At 40.5% G+C, this 17,185-nt stretch overlaps 1 protein-coding gene across 3 annotated transcripts; it reads right to left on the reverse strand.

Annotated features, from left to right (window-relative positions):
• Positions 1-57: 57 nt before the first annotated feature.
• lmx1al (LIM homeobox transcription factor 1, alpha-like) lies at positions 58-17,176 on the reverse strand. 3 transcript variants are annotated; one of them, XM_034088576.2, is made up of 9 exons: positions 16,683-17,176; positions 14,681-14,781; positions 13,780-13,969; positions 3,645-3,877; positions 3,054-3,217; positions 2,834-2,911; positions 2,626-2,746; positions 2,363-2,518; positions 58-1,608 (listed from the first exon to the last, which is right to left on the reverse strand). In XM_034088576.2, the coding sequence occupies exons 2-9, from the start codon at positions 14,751-14,753 to the stop codon at positions 1,451-1,453; spliced, it is 1,173 nt and encodes a 390-aa protein (XP_033944467.1). In that variant the 5' UTR covers positions 14,754-14,781; positions 16,683-17,176; the 3' UTR covers positions 58-1,450. The 3 variants fall into 3 exon arrangements, with proteins under 3 accessions (XP_033944467.1, XP_033944466.1, XP_033944465.1); XM_034088575.2 differs by having other exon boundaries at positions 14,693-14,781; positions 16,581-17,176; XM_034088574.2 differs by having other exon boundaries at positions 16,581-17,176.
• Between the last annotated feature and the right edge of the window lie 9 nt (positions 17,177-17,185).

Below are 17,185 nucleotides of genomic sequence, written 5' to 3' on the forward strand. Positions count from 1 at the left end.
GATTAGTGCGTCATAATTGATCATACTTAGGACAATAAGGCAAGTGCACTACAAAGATGAAACCGTAGAGTGTATTGAAGATACGGCAATATTACATTCAAAGCACATCACCTGGCAGTCACTGAACAAAAAAAGTTAGATAGGAACTTGCCTAATACCGCACAAATAAATTACATTCACAAAAATATCACTGTAAAAATACCATGTGTCAGTGATCAGAGTCAAACATGAAAAAATGTTAACGAGCTGTAGCCGATCACTGGCACCTAAACAAAAACAAGTATAACCCTAATCCTATTTTTTTCTGCAACACATTGTAAATTTGACCCTGATGCTTTATGCACTTTCTATCCAACTTCAGTTTGGAGGCTATTTTTTTAGACCTACTTTGTGACACATAGATATCATGCTACAGTTTAAATAGTTGCTGATTATCACAGAATAAGGTACAAAATATCAACCTAACAACGTCTAATTTTTCTGAGAAAGAAATGATTACTGAAACTGACCACAATAATTAATTGTAACACAGTCATACTTCCATTTACATTTAAAAGCACATCATGTGCTCAGTGTCCTTACTTTTGGGGATTATAGATGTGTTGGTTGTCAATAACGTCACTGCCTCTGAGTGATTACATTATAAAAGAGAAAGCTAAAGCAATAATCATGTATTCAACCCTGTTTCCGCATAAGGCTCCTCAAATGACTCTGTAGTGCTGTCTCTTTTTTTTTGGTCAATAATACCTGTCATGCAATATCAAAAACTAAGCATGGATTTGGGAATTTTCATAGAGTTTCGTCCTCTTTCCAAAGTACATCCTTGAATTTACTGGGAAAACTAAATTGTAATCCTATCTAGCACAATATCCTGAGTTATAGCTCAGGTCGAATATTCATACACACTAACCTGAGAGCAAAATGATACTCCAATCCATATACTGTACTGTATACGCTGCAGTCTTTCACACACAATAATCCTGTCAGAAACATAAAACATTTTGCAATGTCATCATTTCATTAAGACTCTCAGCTGCTCATACGGCCTGCCAAGACTCCTACATACATGTAATTTGAACTAAACCAATTTTTGTCTGTAAATCAGAATTTACATATGAGTATGCGTATTTGTTTTTTTAAAGTGCCATGAAACGTGTTTCATTGAACATTACCACAACCAGAGAAATTGAGGTCTTTTTACACATTTTGGACATTTACAGTGTATTTCCAGCATGTGATTATTATCAAGGAAAGATGGTTGGAACATGACGCAAATCTTCTTCAAGTGATATTATGACTATGCTTGTGATGATTTTGGCCTTTGAAAAAAGCTTAAGAGTGTGTTTCGGTGTAGGCTGTAGTCCCACAGGCATGTTTTAGACGGACTCCATTAGCTGCATCTCTGAGGTGAAGGTGGAACAGGAGTGTGAAGGGTGAGAGTTTATGGGGGTCAGGAGGTGAAGTAGGAGTTCTGCATGGAGTAGAGGCGGTCAATGGGGTTTCCCACCCGTCCAGACAGGAGACTGCCGTCCCCTGTTGCCAAGAGGCAGTCTCCAAGGTGACCAAGGCTTCCATCGCTGTCCAGGTCATGGAACACTGTCTCTGAGTCTGCGGAGAAAAATTGTGTGAACAGCTGAAGTGGATCGGTTTTCAACCAGAGAGCACAGAACGATATGAAAAGAATATAAAAATAAGCACGAATTTTACTCTCAACTCCACAAAGCAAGCAGGCAGAGAGTCAGTCTCTGTAGTTTAATCTCAGCCTTTTCCTTACATTCTCACAAACACACAACCTTTACAACTGAAATCCCGTTTCCCAAAATCTGTTGAATCACCCATCAGCTAATGCAACTCGTTTGAGTCCAATATTACATTTTGCCTCACTATCTCCCACTGCACATTATCTAAGGAAATAATGAAGAAAATATTTGGCAATGCATCTGTTTTGCTAAGGCTCCATGCAAGCTTTCGAAATAGGCTGACATTTACTGTAACTACTCAGACAAAATGACCTTGAAGTGCGGTTTGGACTACTCATGACTAGCTGGGTAAATCACAGGTTTCATCACGGTACACTTTTATATGCAGGCATCTTTGGACAATAATACAACATTTTACACAATTAGTCAGACTTATGTAAACAACTAAACGTCTTGGAAAGAAAGAGTGACGTGCCATGTGAATTTCAAAATAAATGTGTATCTTAAAGATTATGCATCAATCTTTTAACTTTGCATTGAGAATATTGGCATGTATTGTTACACCCATGACAGTCAAAACCAGAATTGAAAGGAGATAGGGACAGCATTTGCATTTTTAGATAAGGTTTGTATGGAGTCAAAGCTTTGACCTTTAGTCTTACCATAGGAGTGGAGCTGTTCATTGTTCAGCTGAGGCGGTGTGAGGCCATGTCTAAATGGCTCTCCACCGTAGATGTTGGGATCCAGAGCGAGTAGCTGCTGACGCGGCAGAGAGGGATATACCAGCATCCCATCCATGCCATGGGTACTAGAGCCATCTGTGCAGAGGTGAGAATCACTTTAATCAACCCATTAAATAGATTGTTTTGGTTTTTGTTTATTCTTCCTTTTTTCTCGATGTTACATTGGCATATCAAGCGCTTACCCTCACTGTCGTCATTGCTCTGGCGGCTCCCTCTACTTGGTCCTCTCCTGGTTCCTCCCAGCTGCTCTTGTTCCTGCTGCTGCTGCTGCTGTTGCTGCTGTCTGCGAGCTATCTTTTTCATCTAAGGCACAACAACAGTGTATGTATAAATGCTTTTCTTTGTCCTCAGAAAATGTATAACCTTGTGTAAGTCTATACTAAATCTAACCTTGGCTCTCTGGTTTTGAAACCACACCTGCACAACACGCACTGTCAGCCCAGTCTCTGCAGCCAGTGTCTCCCTCACCTGCAGATTAGTTTTGAATTGTTATTGAAACACCAGTTTAGACTGATTAGTATGCAATCTTCCACAGAGCAATAACGTTTGCATGGGAAAGGAGTATATTCCTGTACACATTTCCATTGATAAAACAAGCTGGTACTCCTACCTTGCGGCAAGGCTTAGCAGACACTTCAAAGGAGGCCTTGAAAGCACGCCGCTGCTGTGTGGTCAAGATAGTGCGTGGTCGCTTTGAACGCTTGTGGTCCTTGCTGTCGTCCCCACCTTTCCCGCCTCCAGAGCCTCCTCCACCATCCTCATCCTCACTTTTCACTGAGCAAGGTAACAGACAACAAAACAGTCAGGACATCTGGTACGAGAGGGGTACATTTTCTCATTCCATTAAATGGAGAGTACATTTAATATTGAAGTGACTTTGACCTGAATTCTGTGGATTTCTTAAACTATCCACTAGTTTTGTAGGTAGTGCACTGAAGGCTCAGCTTCATATACCATAGGAATTCACAGAATGCACTGTAAAATAATGACTTATTTTCTATCTAAGACAATTTGCTATTGTGGTGTGATGTTTTTGCAAGCAAATGTGTTGTCTCACCAACTCAGATAGGCTTCTGTTTGAGATCCAGTTAATTTACAGAATTATTTGTACTAGTAAGTGAACAGAGGAGCAGCATGAGACTTGAGAAAAATATTTTAAATGGGGTCCAGGCAAAGCAGCTTTGTAAAGAACCTCCTTTACCTGAGTCAGTAGGTGTGGGACTAATAGCAGCCAGCATTTCTCTCTCCTTCTCATAGTCCATGCGGCAGAGCAGCTGGCCTTCTTTCAGCACAAACTCATCACCTCTCTGCAGCCGGCGTTCACACTCACAGCAGGTGAAGCAGCCAAGGTGGTACACCTGGCCTAGCACACGCATTATCAGCTCCGAACGTCCAATCACCTGCAGGCAAGCGCTGCACTTCCTTACAAACAACCTGAAAGTGCACAAAAAGACACAAATATGGGCTTATATGAGAAGGATAAATAAACTGCAAAGCATGGCATTCAGGGAGTTCAGGAGTACAGAAAAAGAGATGTGAGGTAATTAAAGATGGAGGCACAGGCAACAAGCTCTGATACATTTTACCCTCATATTAAACGATCCTGGAGATTAGAATAGTCTCTTAATTAAAGGTCATATAGACATTACCCAATTCACAGAGCAACAAGGTGAACATCTGCTGAGAGGACTACTGTGCATCTTTAGATTGCCTTTTCTTTTCTTCCTCGTAACAGTAGGTGGCAGTAGTAAGCTTATGAAAGGAGAGCAGCCTGTCCCTTAAATGTGGACATCTGTTTGATCGGGTAAACTCCAGTCTATCCATATCCCACCCACAATCTTAAGGTAGTTATTTAACTCTATACATAAAGCTTAATACAGAGTCTTTCTCAGGTCCATTGCTTTTCCCCATGACCACTTCTTTCCTTTTTTCCCTCCGTCTCTCCTCCTGTGAGATGTTATAACCCTTCAATATGTCTCCTGCCTCATCATCTCTTCACATCCCCATTTCCATTCACGGGGCCTAAGTCTCTGCCATTAAATTCCTCTCAAATCCCTGCTTTCGCACTTGGTTTCCTCCCCCTCCCTACCAAGTATTTTCTGCCAGCATTCCCAGTTCTCCCTCACGCCCTCCCAGCCTGCCTCCCCAGTTCACTGAAACTAATAAAGACAGGATTAATTAGATTGTTGTTTAAACAGTGCGATGGCCAGACAGACGCTGTAAACTCATAACCAGGGATTGAGGATAGCATGGGGTTAATCTCCCTCCTCTCGTTTATGCACACTAAAACACACTTACACACACAAACATAGACACACACACCCACACATGCACACACCCCCGCACACACCCCCCCACACACACACACACACACACACACACACACACACACACACACACACACACACACACACACACACACACACACACACACACACACACACACACACACACACACACACACACACACACACACACACACACACACACACACACACACACACACACACACACACACACACACACACACACACAGGCATGCACACAGACATTTGCACACACCCACACACTGAGTATCTAGTCAGACATTGACTAGTGACCAGCGTTCACCAATACCCATGATCATGCCTGGGTGTAATATGCAATCAAGATAGATATGCTCAATCGACAGAGTATGTATTTAACTGGAAGAGTTACAAGGTAGTCAGAGTATAGGAGTGAGCGAGCAAGGTCAGCGGATGAAGAAATAGCAGCAAGAAAAAAACACAAACCTGGACAGGAGGGGAGGGAGGAGGGGGAGAAAGGGAGAAGTGTTGACGGTCCCTGACTGAGTGATAGGAAGGTGTTGCTGCCCAAATCTGGAGTGTAAAGAAGGAGCCGATTCTGCACATCAGAGCTCTGTGATTCTGTCCCAAACGCAGCTGCTGCGGCTAATCTTTCTCAATCCATCTGCCAAACTCTCCCCAAATGACAGTGTCGCTAACTTGACATCATAACACAAACACAAGTGGCCCCAAACAGCCCTGCACAAATCTGTTGTGGCAGGACCTTGTGTAAAACTAAAGGTCGCTCAACCAATCATCCTTTAGAAACACTGCATTGCTTCTTAGAGATGCTTCTAACGTAAGATATCTGCTAAAACGTTTTAATTATAATAGCATCTTACACATATTCCACAAAGGAGAGCAATCAGCACCCTACTGTGTGTAGCAGACAGACAGACAGGCACTTCAACACCTTAAATGCCTCCTTTCACTGTGAACAAAATACAACAAAACAGAATTGTCAAAGGATTGACATTAGACTGATGATGTTGGTGGTTAAGTCCCAAACTCCCTAATCGGGGTGTACACAGCATGACAGGAATTTACTCAACATGGCAAATGAAGGGAACTTGGGGCAACTGCCACAGAGGGGGGTCTGTAAGCAGATCAGTCTAATCCTTCTAATAGAAGTATCATTCACACTGGCCCTGACCAGGGTGTAGCTTCCAGTAAATCAATATGGGGGTGATTTTATAGGAGAAGCCAAATAAATAAGGCTTATTTAAGTTCTACACCAAAGGTATACATGCTTAGTTTTGATTGAAATTACATTAATCTAATAAAAGAAAAAATATATGACTTTATCTTAAAAACTATTCGATCTAGAGATGTTATTATAATGTAAACATTGTCAAGTTTTGATGTTGATTTGATGTTAAACCACATTAAAAAAAGAAAAATGAAAAAGTTTGAATATCAGTAAACAGTGGAGGAAAGAACTGACATGTGCATGCCACTGAATATAATACAGAAAAATACTGAACAAAGTGGAAATCAAATATAGAATGTAAGCAGCTGAGGTATAGTGTGAAGACCAGCTGTGAACAAATCTATCAGTAAAGATATTGGAAAGATGACTTTGCTTTGGGTTAAGACAGCTTTACTTTAATGAAGTGATGTGTTATATTCAGAATTACAAAGAAGAGAAGTGTAAGTGCAGACAAAAGACTGTCTGCTTATGAGCTTGTGATGTAAAAAACCTACGGAACTTTAGCTGCGGGCACTTTTATGTTTAGTGCCGAGGATTTCTGAGGGGTTAGGGGGCACACCTAATTACAAGCTCACTGATTATGAGATCAAATGCAGAGAGGCAGACAAAGGTGTTGTTCTGTGAGTACTGGGTGGTTATAATCAGCCCCTTTCCTTCTTGCTTTAGTGTAGATCCTAGACATACAAACAGAATAACAGAATCTTCATCATCTCCCTGAGCTGTGTCATGTGGCATTGTTTTGCCTGTGAGCTCTGACAAGCACGACATTGTGCGGACTGCAACACAATCATTCCATAAATATGTATGTGTCTTAAAGCGATTATAGTTGTAGTGCTTGTTTCATAATTTATGAATATTTATATAGGTATGGGTATGCTTACACTTACTCTAGGTTTGGATTGCCTGGTATTTACTATTGGATCAGTTGTATATACTGTAAGGGAGCCCAGAAATACTTGGACAGATTACAGCTTCACTCTGAAGCCGTGCCTCAACAATGATTTACCACTGTCACTCATTCAGATTCCCTACTCGTGGAGTTTATATAGTTCTATCTCTAAATAGGGTATTGTGCACAGAATGACCATGTGTTTCACATAAATTGATGTTTTTGTGTGTTAGGGTGTGTGTGTGTGTGTGTGTGTGTGTGTGTGTGTGTGTGTGTGTGTGTGTGTGTGTGTGTGTGTGTGTGTGTGTGTGTGTGTGTGTGTGTGTGTGTGTGTGTGTGTGTGGGGGGGTGTGTGTGTGCCTGTGTGTGTGCACTTTCGGCGGATATTGCTCTGTGAAGCAAAATGGCTCAGAGCCAGGGTTCAGTAATCACATCATCTCCTTTTATTAAATCTCCCTGCACTGCTTCTGTGTTATTAAAATCTCCCAGCATTCCCCACGATACTCGCTACCCCTGCCACCACTCACTCACTCACACTCGCTCGCACAAAAACACACATATATGTATACATACATACAGTACAATCACACACACACACACACACACACACACACACACACACACACACACACACACACACACACACACACACACACACACACACACACACACACACACACACACACACACACACACACACAACATACACACACACACACACACACACACACACACACACACACACACACACACACACACACACACACACACACACACACACACACACACACACACACACACACACACACACACACACACACACACACACACACACACACACACACACACACACACACACACACACACACACACACACACACACACACACACACACACACACACACACACACACACACACACACACATGCACATATAAACACAAATATGCACAGTTTGTCTAAACACAGATAAGGTGCCTGGGTACAAACACTGACAGATGCTGTCATTTGTGCACCATATCCATCTATAAACTAACATCATAAGCAGTATTCTTTATCAATGAACGCTGTTGGAAATTTGTAAAAGCTATGTAATGCTTGTTATCTGTGTGTGTGTGTGGGGGGGTGTGTGTGTGTGTGTGTGTGTGTGTGTGTGTGTGTGTGTGTGTGTGTGTGTGTGTGTGTGTGTGTGTGTGTGTGTGTGTGTGTGTGTGTGTGTGTGTGTGTGTGTGTGTGTGTGTGTGTGTGTGTGTGTGTGTGTGTGTGTGTGTGTGTGTGTGTGTGTGTGTGTGTGTGTTTAGATAAAACAGTTAATCCCCAGGCCACCAGAACGCAATATCCTGTCTGCCGGTTTCTCATTTCCTGTCTGTCTCTGGCGGAGTGGGAAGCAGCGGGGAGGGGGTGGCGGGGGACAGTGGGACCCGTTGCCCCAGAAACAGGAGATACAGCCGGTCGATTTGAGAAAAAGTCTACGCCGATCTCCCTATCTCTCCCTCTCCGGTGCGACCCCCTATTCTCTCTCTTTTTTCCTCTCCCTCTCTGCTTTTATTATCTCAGATTTAATAAAGCCAAGGCGAGCAGCTTGTTCTGCCATGAAACATTTATTAGCTGTCTGTTATAAAATTGTTGTGGGGGAGGAAAGATGATGGGGTCTCATCTCACATTATGCAAAAACAGTGGCAATATCACCCCCTCCTCACACACATGCACCCAGACAAAAATCTGAGTCTGCATCCCTTCCTAAAAATCTCAGACCCCACTTCTTTCCCTTTTTCATCCCATTTTATACCCTTTGTCCATTATTAAGGATTTTCTTCCTGCTGTTCAGTTTTACACCATAAATCTTACTGTTCATCGACTTAACAAAAACTCCCCCATCCCCACTTTACTGGCACACCTCCATTCATCAACTGTTGAGCTGCAGGTTTGGCTCCTGGGTAAGGGAGAAGTATTTGAACGCTTCATATCCACATGCTTTTTTGTGTGTGTTACTTACTGGATTTATATATAAAATACAGTCCTGTCAATCGGTGCAGCCATGATTCACCTAAATCAACACCGAACCAGAAACCAGAAACAAATCTAATATTTTCTCACTTGTCTCAGATGATTCATAGCAATGCAGATCATTTTAGTTCCATTTGCCCAGGTTAAGAACATTTCTGAGATCTCTGCAGGCCATCCTTTACTTGACTGTTTTGCTGAAAATACACAACTTTTATGCTACACAATTTCCACAGAGTAACTTTTTATTGCTGCGCTTCCACATCAAAAAACTAAATCATCTCCAATTGTACAGGCAAATATATTAGATTATAATATAATCCAATAAAACCAAAATAGTTTGACAGCTAAACAAAGAGTTTTTTGTTTGTGTTTTTGTTGAATAGACCTTATACTGTATAAGATAACATTATAACATATTCATATGGCATTGACGTATTACTGTAACCAGAGTTCTGTTGTTGGCTGCTGGGGGATAAGAGCTTGTTGTCCTTCTTACGTATTGTTGCATAATTCTATCTAATAGTATTTCCCTGCAGCCTGGTGTCAGGACTGTCATCACAGGACAGCCACTGAATGCTGGGTAATTAGCACTGTACCCAATCAGCCTCCCCACCACCGCCTCCCTTTCCCATCCTGAGACACAAAGAGGCGCTGAGGGAGGGGAGGCGATTAAGAGAAAACAAGGGATAAACGGGGAGATAAACTGTTTGGTGTCATCGCTGCCATCAATCTCAACGAGGAGGAAATGAGATTTGGAATAGAGAAATATTATTACAAAGCAGACAGTGATGAACGAGGTAACGGATAGAGAGACACAGAGAGAAACGGGGCTGGGGTGGGGGTATGGAGGGGTGAATGGGGGTAGAAGATGCAGTTTCTATCCTCAGCCTCTGCGTTTTAGAGCAGAAGGACTCAGAGTCCACTCACATAAATGCATGGTAACTTGAGAGGACACTCTGTCAGGCCGTCAGTGTGAGACTCACTTATATCTGCCTGGTCAGCAGAGGGAGATTCCATCACTTTGGCAGCGGGGTCTCCCTCTCTCTGTCTGCAAAGACAGGGTTTGTGGACCTAGATGTAGTTGATGTGCCCTCCACCCCACAGAGTACGGTATTGAACCTACGGTTTAGTAAATATCTACCCTGGTGACCTGTTTTTCACAGGGCTGAAGCTGCCTTTATGGGGCTTACAAGGGAGCTTGCAGGCTCCGCACACCCTTCTGTCTGGGCTCAGACTATTGACCAGGGAACACTGGCCTTATACTGCTCAGTTTGCCAAGGAAACATAATGGCAAGCCTGTGTGTAAAAGGAAATGACTGTATGAAAGATTTTGAGGATAGTAAATAGCATTCATGCATGCCCGCCCTATAAGGTGTGTTGGTTGTCTATTTTCCATCAGAAATAAACAGTATTTAATCATTTGTAACTTTTATTCAAAAATAATTATGTTTGACTTTAGAGTGAAACATTTATTTTCAAGATTCAAGTCTTTTATTGTCATTTGTATATAGCTACAGTTATGATCAGAGGCTCCTCCAACATTACAACATAATAAAGCAGATAAAATAGTGCAAGTAAATAAAATAAAATAGAATATGATATAAATAGTGGAGAATAGTCTGTATACAAGTAATTGGAATATTGATAAGTTGAGAACAGATGAATGTTATGGATGTTCTTTCAAAAGTTCAGGTGTTTAACAGTCTGATGGCCTGTGGGATGAAACTGTCCCTGACTCTGGTGTCTTTAGTCCTGATGCTGGTGGTTATTTTAAACTTACCGATCTCATCTCAGTTCATTTAGATCTGTAAGAAAAGTCACAAAATACCTCAGACTTCATGTTTCTGACGTCATAAATGTGTAATATATTCTGCCCATTTGCCAATGGAGCAATATATCATTGTTTTAATGCAATGATGCATTGCACCATTGCATTAAAACACAGAGGTAAACCCTGCCACACATTTTTTCTAAAGCCTCACGTTGAACATCTGCTTATAACGGGATGGAATTCCAGAGAATGTCTTAAGGTTTCAAAACAAAACAAAATCCACAAGATGCACTTGAGTTTATTGTGTCTAAATCCCCTCATTTCCATAACAGATTGAAACCAGGGAATCGTGAAATGAAATATATCTCCTGTTTTATTACATAGATCATGAGTAGCAGTAGGGTGAGATTTCATTTATTATAATACGTTTAAGCGACTGAACTTGAATGTGACTCATGGCTGTCAACTGAACTTTTATAGTTATAAAAAGTGCTTGAAAATGTTGAGTAAGAGTGTTTCATCCTAAAGTCTACAGTTATGTTGAAACCTGACATTGAGCATCACAGGGTTTGATTGAGAATCCCTGTGAAGCGAAATATTCTTTCAAAACATTAAACATGCAAATGTTAAATAAACTTTTGCCTTGAAGGCAGTTTGGTCCAGTTGAATCAGGATGGGGGATGGGTCACATTTCAAAATGAGATTTCTCATTAGAATTGATAGACATCTACATGCATTTCTTTTCTTTTTGTGCTAAGCAGATGAGATTAATTATAAAATAATATGATATATCTCTCCAAACACATTTAGTATTTATTATATTCATTTTCTTTTGGGAATACTAGCAACAGAAAACCCATGCGAACAAATGTAAGGGTAAGTGTGGCTTCAAGCTTATGCAGACGGAGTGTCAGGGAGAAGAGGTCTGCCTGTAAGTGAGTACTGAGTGATGTAATCAAAGCAAATATAAAAAAATATATATATTTGGACAAGCCAGAGATACTGCATGAGGGTGAGATGGAGAGTCGCCCAGTATGCACAAGAAAACCCTGCAAGATGTCGTCTTATCATCATGTAAACATTTCATTGGCACTTTTAAAAAGGTACTGACAATGACTCAAGCGGAACCAAGCTACAAGGAGAGGGTTAAAAGAAAAAATAAGGATGCCATAATAGCTGCAGATATTTTTGAATGCATGTTCCAAATTCTTGCACGTATATTATCTGTTACAATGCACACACCTGCTCTAGATGGGGGTGGAGGGTAGTAGTGTGAAGCGCTGATGGACAGACTGCAGGGAAAACAAGGAGACATTGTTGCTGATCTGCTGAAGGTCACAGGCAGTACTGTGTGCCAAGACTGGCACCGCATCACACAACAAGGCAACCATCAACATGCAATGTATAGGGGACTAAATCAACACCACAGTGAATGAGCCGTTGACTATTAATTTGGATCTCCAACTACAGTCATTACACGAGGGAAGCAAATAGGCTTTTTCATTCCATCACTGAAAAATGAAAACATGTACGATAAGCTATTGCCTTCACGTTTCCCCTTCATTTTTCCAGATAAACGTCACACAATGGGACTTTCATTAGCCAGTTTCTCTCTCTATCTCTATCACTCTCTCACTATCTCTCTCTCCCTCTCCTCTCCAGATGTCAGGTACAGTGGGAGAGTCTGTGCTGCTGGATGCTGTCTGACACTTCTCAAAACAATGATAACAAGCTACAGGCCCGTCCTTCAGCTGTCCAACCCCGGAGCTCCCATCGCAGGCACACCCACTGGCGGCACACACCAAATAACCAAAATAAATCACACACACACACACACACACACACACACACACACACACACACACACACACACACACACACACACACACACACACACACACACACACACACACACACCCACACACACACACACACACACACACACCACACACACACACACACACACACACACACACACACACACACACACACACCCACACACACACACACACACACACACACACACACACACACACACACACACACACACACACACACACACACACACACACACACACACACAGTGGCCTGAACCAATAATAACTGTTATGGTTGTGAACATGATCAATAATGGTTTTATGTATATTTGATACAAACAGACAAACCCATCTGCACCATTCAAGACAAATAATTTAAATCAAAAAATGACCATGCAATTCTAAATATTTGGGGATCTTGACCGCACTATTTTAATGAAGTTGATGCTGTGATTTTTTACCAAACAACTATCAGTAGAACACTTATATTGCCTGGAAATCCACAGCCATGCGTAGGTCTTTTGATGCATTTATGTTTGCGTAACATGTTAACTTTTTCTAAATCAGACTTATTACAAAACAAAAAATGACCTTTCTTGACACCTACATTGATTAGCTGTGTGTCAAATGATGATTAATGTATTGGTAAGGTCCAGCTGTTTCAGCATGAAGAAAGCATTGGGCACTCTCTATGAGGTGTGGTCAAGTGTGTGTTTTTTTGTTGTTGTATTCCCCCTCCCCAGATGTTAGCTGTAAACATGTAAACATGCTTTTGGACAAGTTTTTCATCAGTGCGTCTCATATTAAGTCTTTGAGAGAATCTCACTCTCAGCCTGCTGACAATAAGAGCCACACATCTCTTGTAAAGCACATCTAGGTTATTCCTAATAATCAGTGCTCATCAATGACTTGACTGAGAAATACAATTTTAAATATTTTGTGGGTTCGGTTATTTTGTGTGTTATTCCCACAATATAACCACACATAGCCACTACATTAACTGCAAACACCTGCTAAATATGAAAAAAGCTGTCAATGAAACGTTGCCAGGGAGAAAACCCTTGAAAATAAAGCTAGTTGAAATAAAAACTTAGCCTGGTTTTATTCTACAATGAGGACATGTATTCTTGGAAAGTTGTTTGTAACCTGATTGGTATATAAATAAGAGCATCAGTAGCCTATTCTGCTTAGTATTACTTATGTTTGAGTACTGCTTCCACTGTTGCCCGATACTCTCCCACACAATCAATGAGCCCAAATAAACAGTGAACACTACTTTGGAGTGTGTGTGAACTTCAGTGTGTGTGTTTTGCTCTTACTTTTCATAGTCGTGTTTGCAGTACAGCAGCCGGTCTCTGCAGTAACAGGTCCCGCTGAGCGCGCTCAAACACACGGCGCACTTGACGCAGGTCTCGTGCCAGGAACGCTCGTTCACGCGCAGGAGGAAGCGGTCTGCGATGGGAGACTCGCAGCCCGCACACACCTCTCCCCCACCTCTGTACTCTGGACCTGGAAGGAATATAACAAAGCGTGGACAGAGACTCAGAGGCAGGGCCAAGTCTTTAAAAAACACTGAGGTCATGCGTCCCAGTCTCCCCAATAAAGCCTCACCCTAAAGGGAATTGTGTTTACTCCCCCAAAATGTCATAATGGCCCAAAAAAATCAACATAATGTTACATCAATTTTAAATAATAATATTCTTCGACTAAATCAAAAACAATGGGGATATTAAATTGAACACAAACACTGCATGCCCCCTTAGACGGAATTCTCAAGTTTTAAAATGACGAGCAAGATTTGAATTGTAAAAGTAATAAATATATTTGTGTATAGTTGTAGTTTATTGTATAATTTAGCAATATCATGTTTTGTTTTCTTTGACAACATTAAAGTGTTTGTAGTTTTTGGTTTTGGCATTTTCTTTTATTCAATGTGCGTTTCTAATGTTACCATTTCAATTTTGCCGTGATAATGATTGTATCATACTTGCAGGTTTTCTCATACACTCTATTCCTATGGGAAATTATATTGTGGCAGACTTACGCGATGCTACATTCAACTTGATCGTGATAATAGTCTATGTTATATTACTTCTTGCTGTTGGTCTGTATAGCCTCAAATGAATAAATAGTATACCCACGTTTATGACGAGCCCTTATATTCTGGTAACAGGTCAAATATTTATGTTTCATTGCGATGTTATAAAGTGTGGGCCTTACACGTTAACTCACCGAAAGGCGTTGAGGATGGAGGCTGCTGCTGACAGGGTTGCGGGCTGTCCTCTGTTTTCATCCCTTCTCTCCTTCCCTCAATGTGATCGCTACAAAAAGAAAAAAATGCACAATGTATTTTTTTAAATATTTTAAATGTATGATTAATGTATCAGGAGAATCACTGCAGTGATTACAAAACCAAAACAAATACATTAATGAGACACAATGTAGGCCGATGTACGCAGATTAGGAATGCAGTCATTCAGAAAATAAACTAGTAGCCTATACATTTTTAAATGACCAAAAAAACAAGCTAAATTTAAACTGAAATCGCTGCTTGGATTTCATTTAAGTTAATACATACAGAAATAACTGATAAAAATAGAAAAACATCAAATACGAGATACGTTTCTTCAATAAAAATCTAAATAAAGGAATTAGGCCTAAATATGAGAACCAAAATTATATTATGCATATTTTGGTTAAAAGCTTGAGGACTCGATATCGAGTTTGGTCAAGTCAAATTTGGCATTTTAAAATGAAATCTCGACCTTCAAATATAATTCAACATAATAACCAAAAACGTAACAAAAAGAGGATATGTATGCAATTTTAAACACAAAAAAACCAAAAGTAGCCTACATTCAGGTATTTTTTTTAATCCCAGTTTCATTTCAAACGACAAAGTTTTGTTGAAATGACTGCATATTTAAAGTGTTCTCTTTAATAACATTTTCAAGGTTCCAGGTTATTTTTCCAATTTAAAATGGTTTCATTATGACAAATGTTGCAGACGCATTGACGGACGCTGACGGCAAATGTTGTCCTACAAAAAATGTGTGTCTAAAATAGACTTTCTATTAGAAATAGGCATTCTTGTAACTTCTCTACAGGTTCTTCAATGTTGATGCCATGCTGTGGCCATATCCGTCTCTGTGGAATTACTTTTTTGAGGCTCGCTAAATCAATAGGTCTACATAATAGTCTAATGTTCCTGTTGGATATCGACCTTGAGATTTGTGTTGTGATGTTTGCAAATAAGGTTGTTTTAAATACATATATATATAATCCCTTTTGGGAAGGCTTGGGGAGTTAGCCTGTAAAATCCACAGATATTGAATATCTTCGGGTAATGCCACTTTGGAATGGGAAATGAAATAAAATAAATGAATTATGTAAATACAGCTAATCTGATAAGATGTGTTGCCTAATTGCGGTTTAAACATTACTGACATATTTTAGTAAAGCATCAATCATTACTCTCTGATAATGAATACTGGAATAAAATGTTCACAAATATTTAATTACCTTTCTGCAAGTCGCCTGGAGATATAATTGAAGGTAATATAATTGCCATATCATACGAGGATCGATAAATTGTACAAAGTTGGTTTCAAAGCGCACTGGGGGGATTTACGGGCTGAGTACCAGTGGTTTAAAGGTAATGACCAATCCTTTGAGGTGGGAATTAATATACAAAGAAGAGGAAATATGTTAAGTTAAATGTGAAAATGTTGAAATGGATAACATTATCCCCGTGTAATAAAAGAAAAAAGTGGAGTTTGTATGCGTATTTTTGTGTCCAAACAAATGGATGTGATTACAACAGCTGTAAACTAATGTGATAATGACATTTTTCACGATAAGCATCAGGGATTCTCCAAAGCAGATATTTGATACTGACCACCAACAGTAATACAACCGCTTCTCTTCAGTTGTCTGTATTAACACATCAAATGTAATAATTGATAATGTGTTTACCTTGGCAGGTTAAAAAGCACAACATAATGTAAGCAAGCCCTGATGCGGGCGTAAGGAACACACTCATTCAAGAAATAGCCTACTATACTTATGAATCGCCAGCCTGCCTTCACTGGCAACCTGTTCTTGAGTTACGGAGTCCTACCTTGAGGTGAAGCACACTCCTGCTGAAATCTCAGTTGGCAACATTAAAACCTGGACCAACTTTCGACCAGTAAATGAACAGACGCGTTCACAGATTGTTCACCTGTATCTCACAGTCCGGCGCGCATGTTGCCTACGGTAAAAATCCAAATACCATGATGACCCAAACTATTGTCTATTGTCTCTCCCGTTTTCTTCGCCAGCCGTGTGTGCGCTCTGACTTGTCTTGTGCGTAAAAAGGCGCAGAGGGAGGAGATGGACACACAAGGAGGGAGGGAGGTGCGGAAGATGATGAGGGGAAGATGAGCGATGATGCAGCCTATTGATAACTCAGATGAGGATGATCTTTCCCATTCTCTGTTCAAGGTTAGACGGAGACTTAATAGGACAGTTGGTACAGGAAAATACTTGGAGTGAGACATTCATCTATCTCCAAGTGAAACGGGAATCTATTATGAGGCAAATATGTTTTTATGCTATGCTTGAACTGCCTGATTCTGGAGAAAAGCTATTTATCAACAGGACAAAGGCAGATGAAGATGAGAAGACTTAGAGAATCATAATTCCATCTGGACATCTGAAATGGCTGTATAACCTTATATGGCA

Source organism: Pseudochaenichthys georgianus, chromosome 8 (assembly GCF_902827115.2).
Source record: "Pseudochaenichthys georgianus chromosome 8, fPseGeo1.2, whole genome shotgun sequence".
In the NCBI taxonomy this organism is placed as follows: Eukaryota; Metazoa; Chordata; class Actinopteri; order Perciformes; family Channichthyidae; genus Pseudochaenichthys; species Pseudochaenichthys georgianus.

Excerpts from the sequence above, each read along its gene's own strand:
- lmx1al (XM_034088574.2), bottom strand. The coding sequence starts at position 16,624 with ATGTTGCCAACTGAGATTTCAGCAGGAGTGTGCTTCACCTCAAG. Across the intron at positions 13,970-14,680 it reads GCCTTTCGGTGAGTTAACGT|GTCCAGAGTACAGAGGTGGG; the intron begins GTAAGGCCCACA and ends TATTCCTTCCAG. Across the intron at positions 2,912-3,053 it reads CTGCTAAGCCTTGCCGCAAG|GTGAGGGAGACACTGGCTGC; the intron begins GTAGGAGTACCA and ends ACTAATCTGCAG.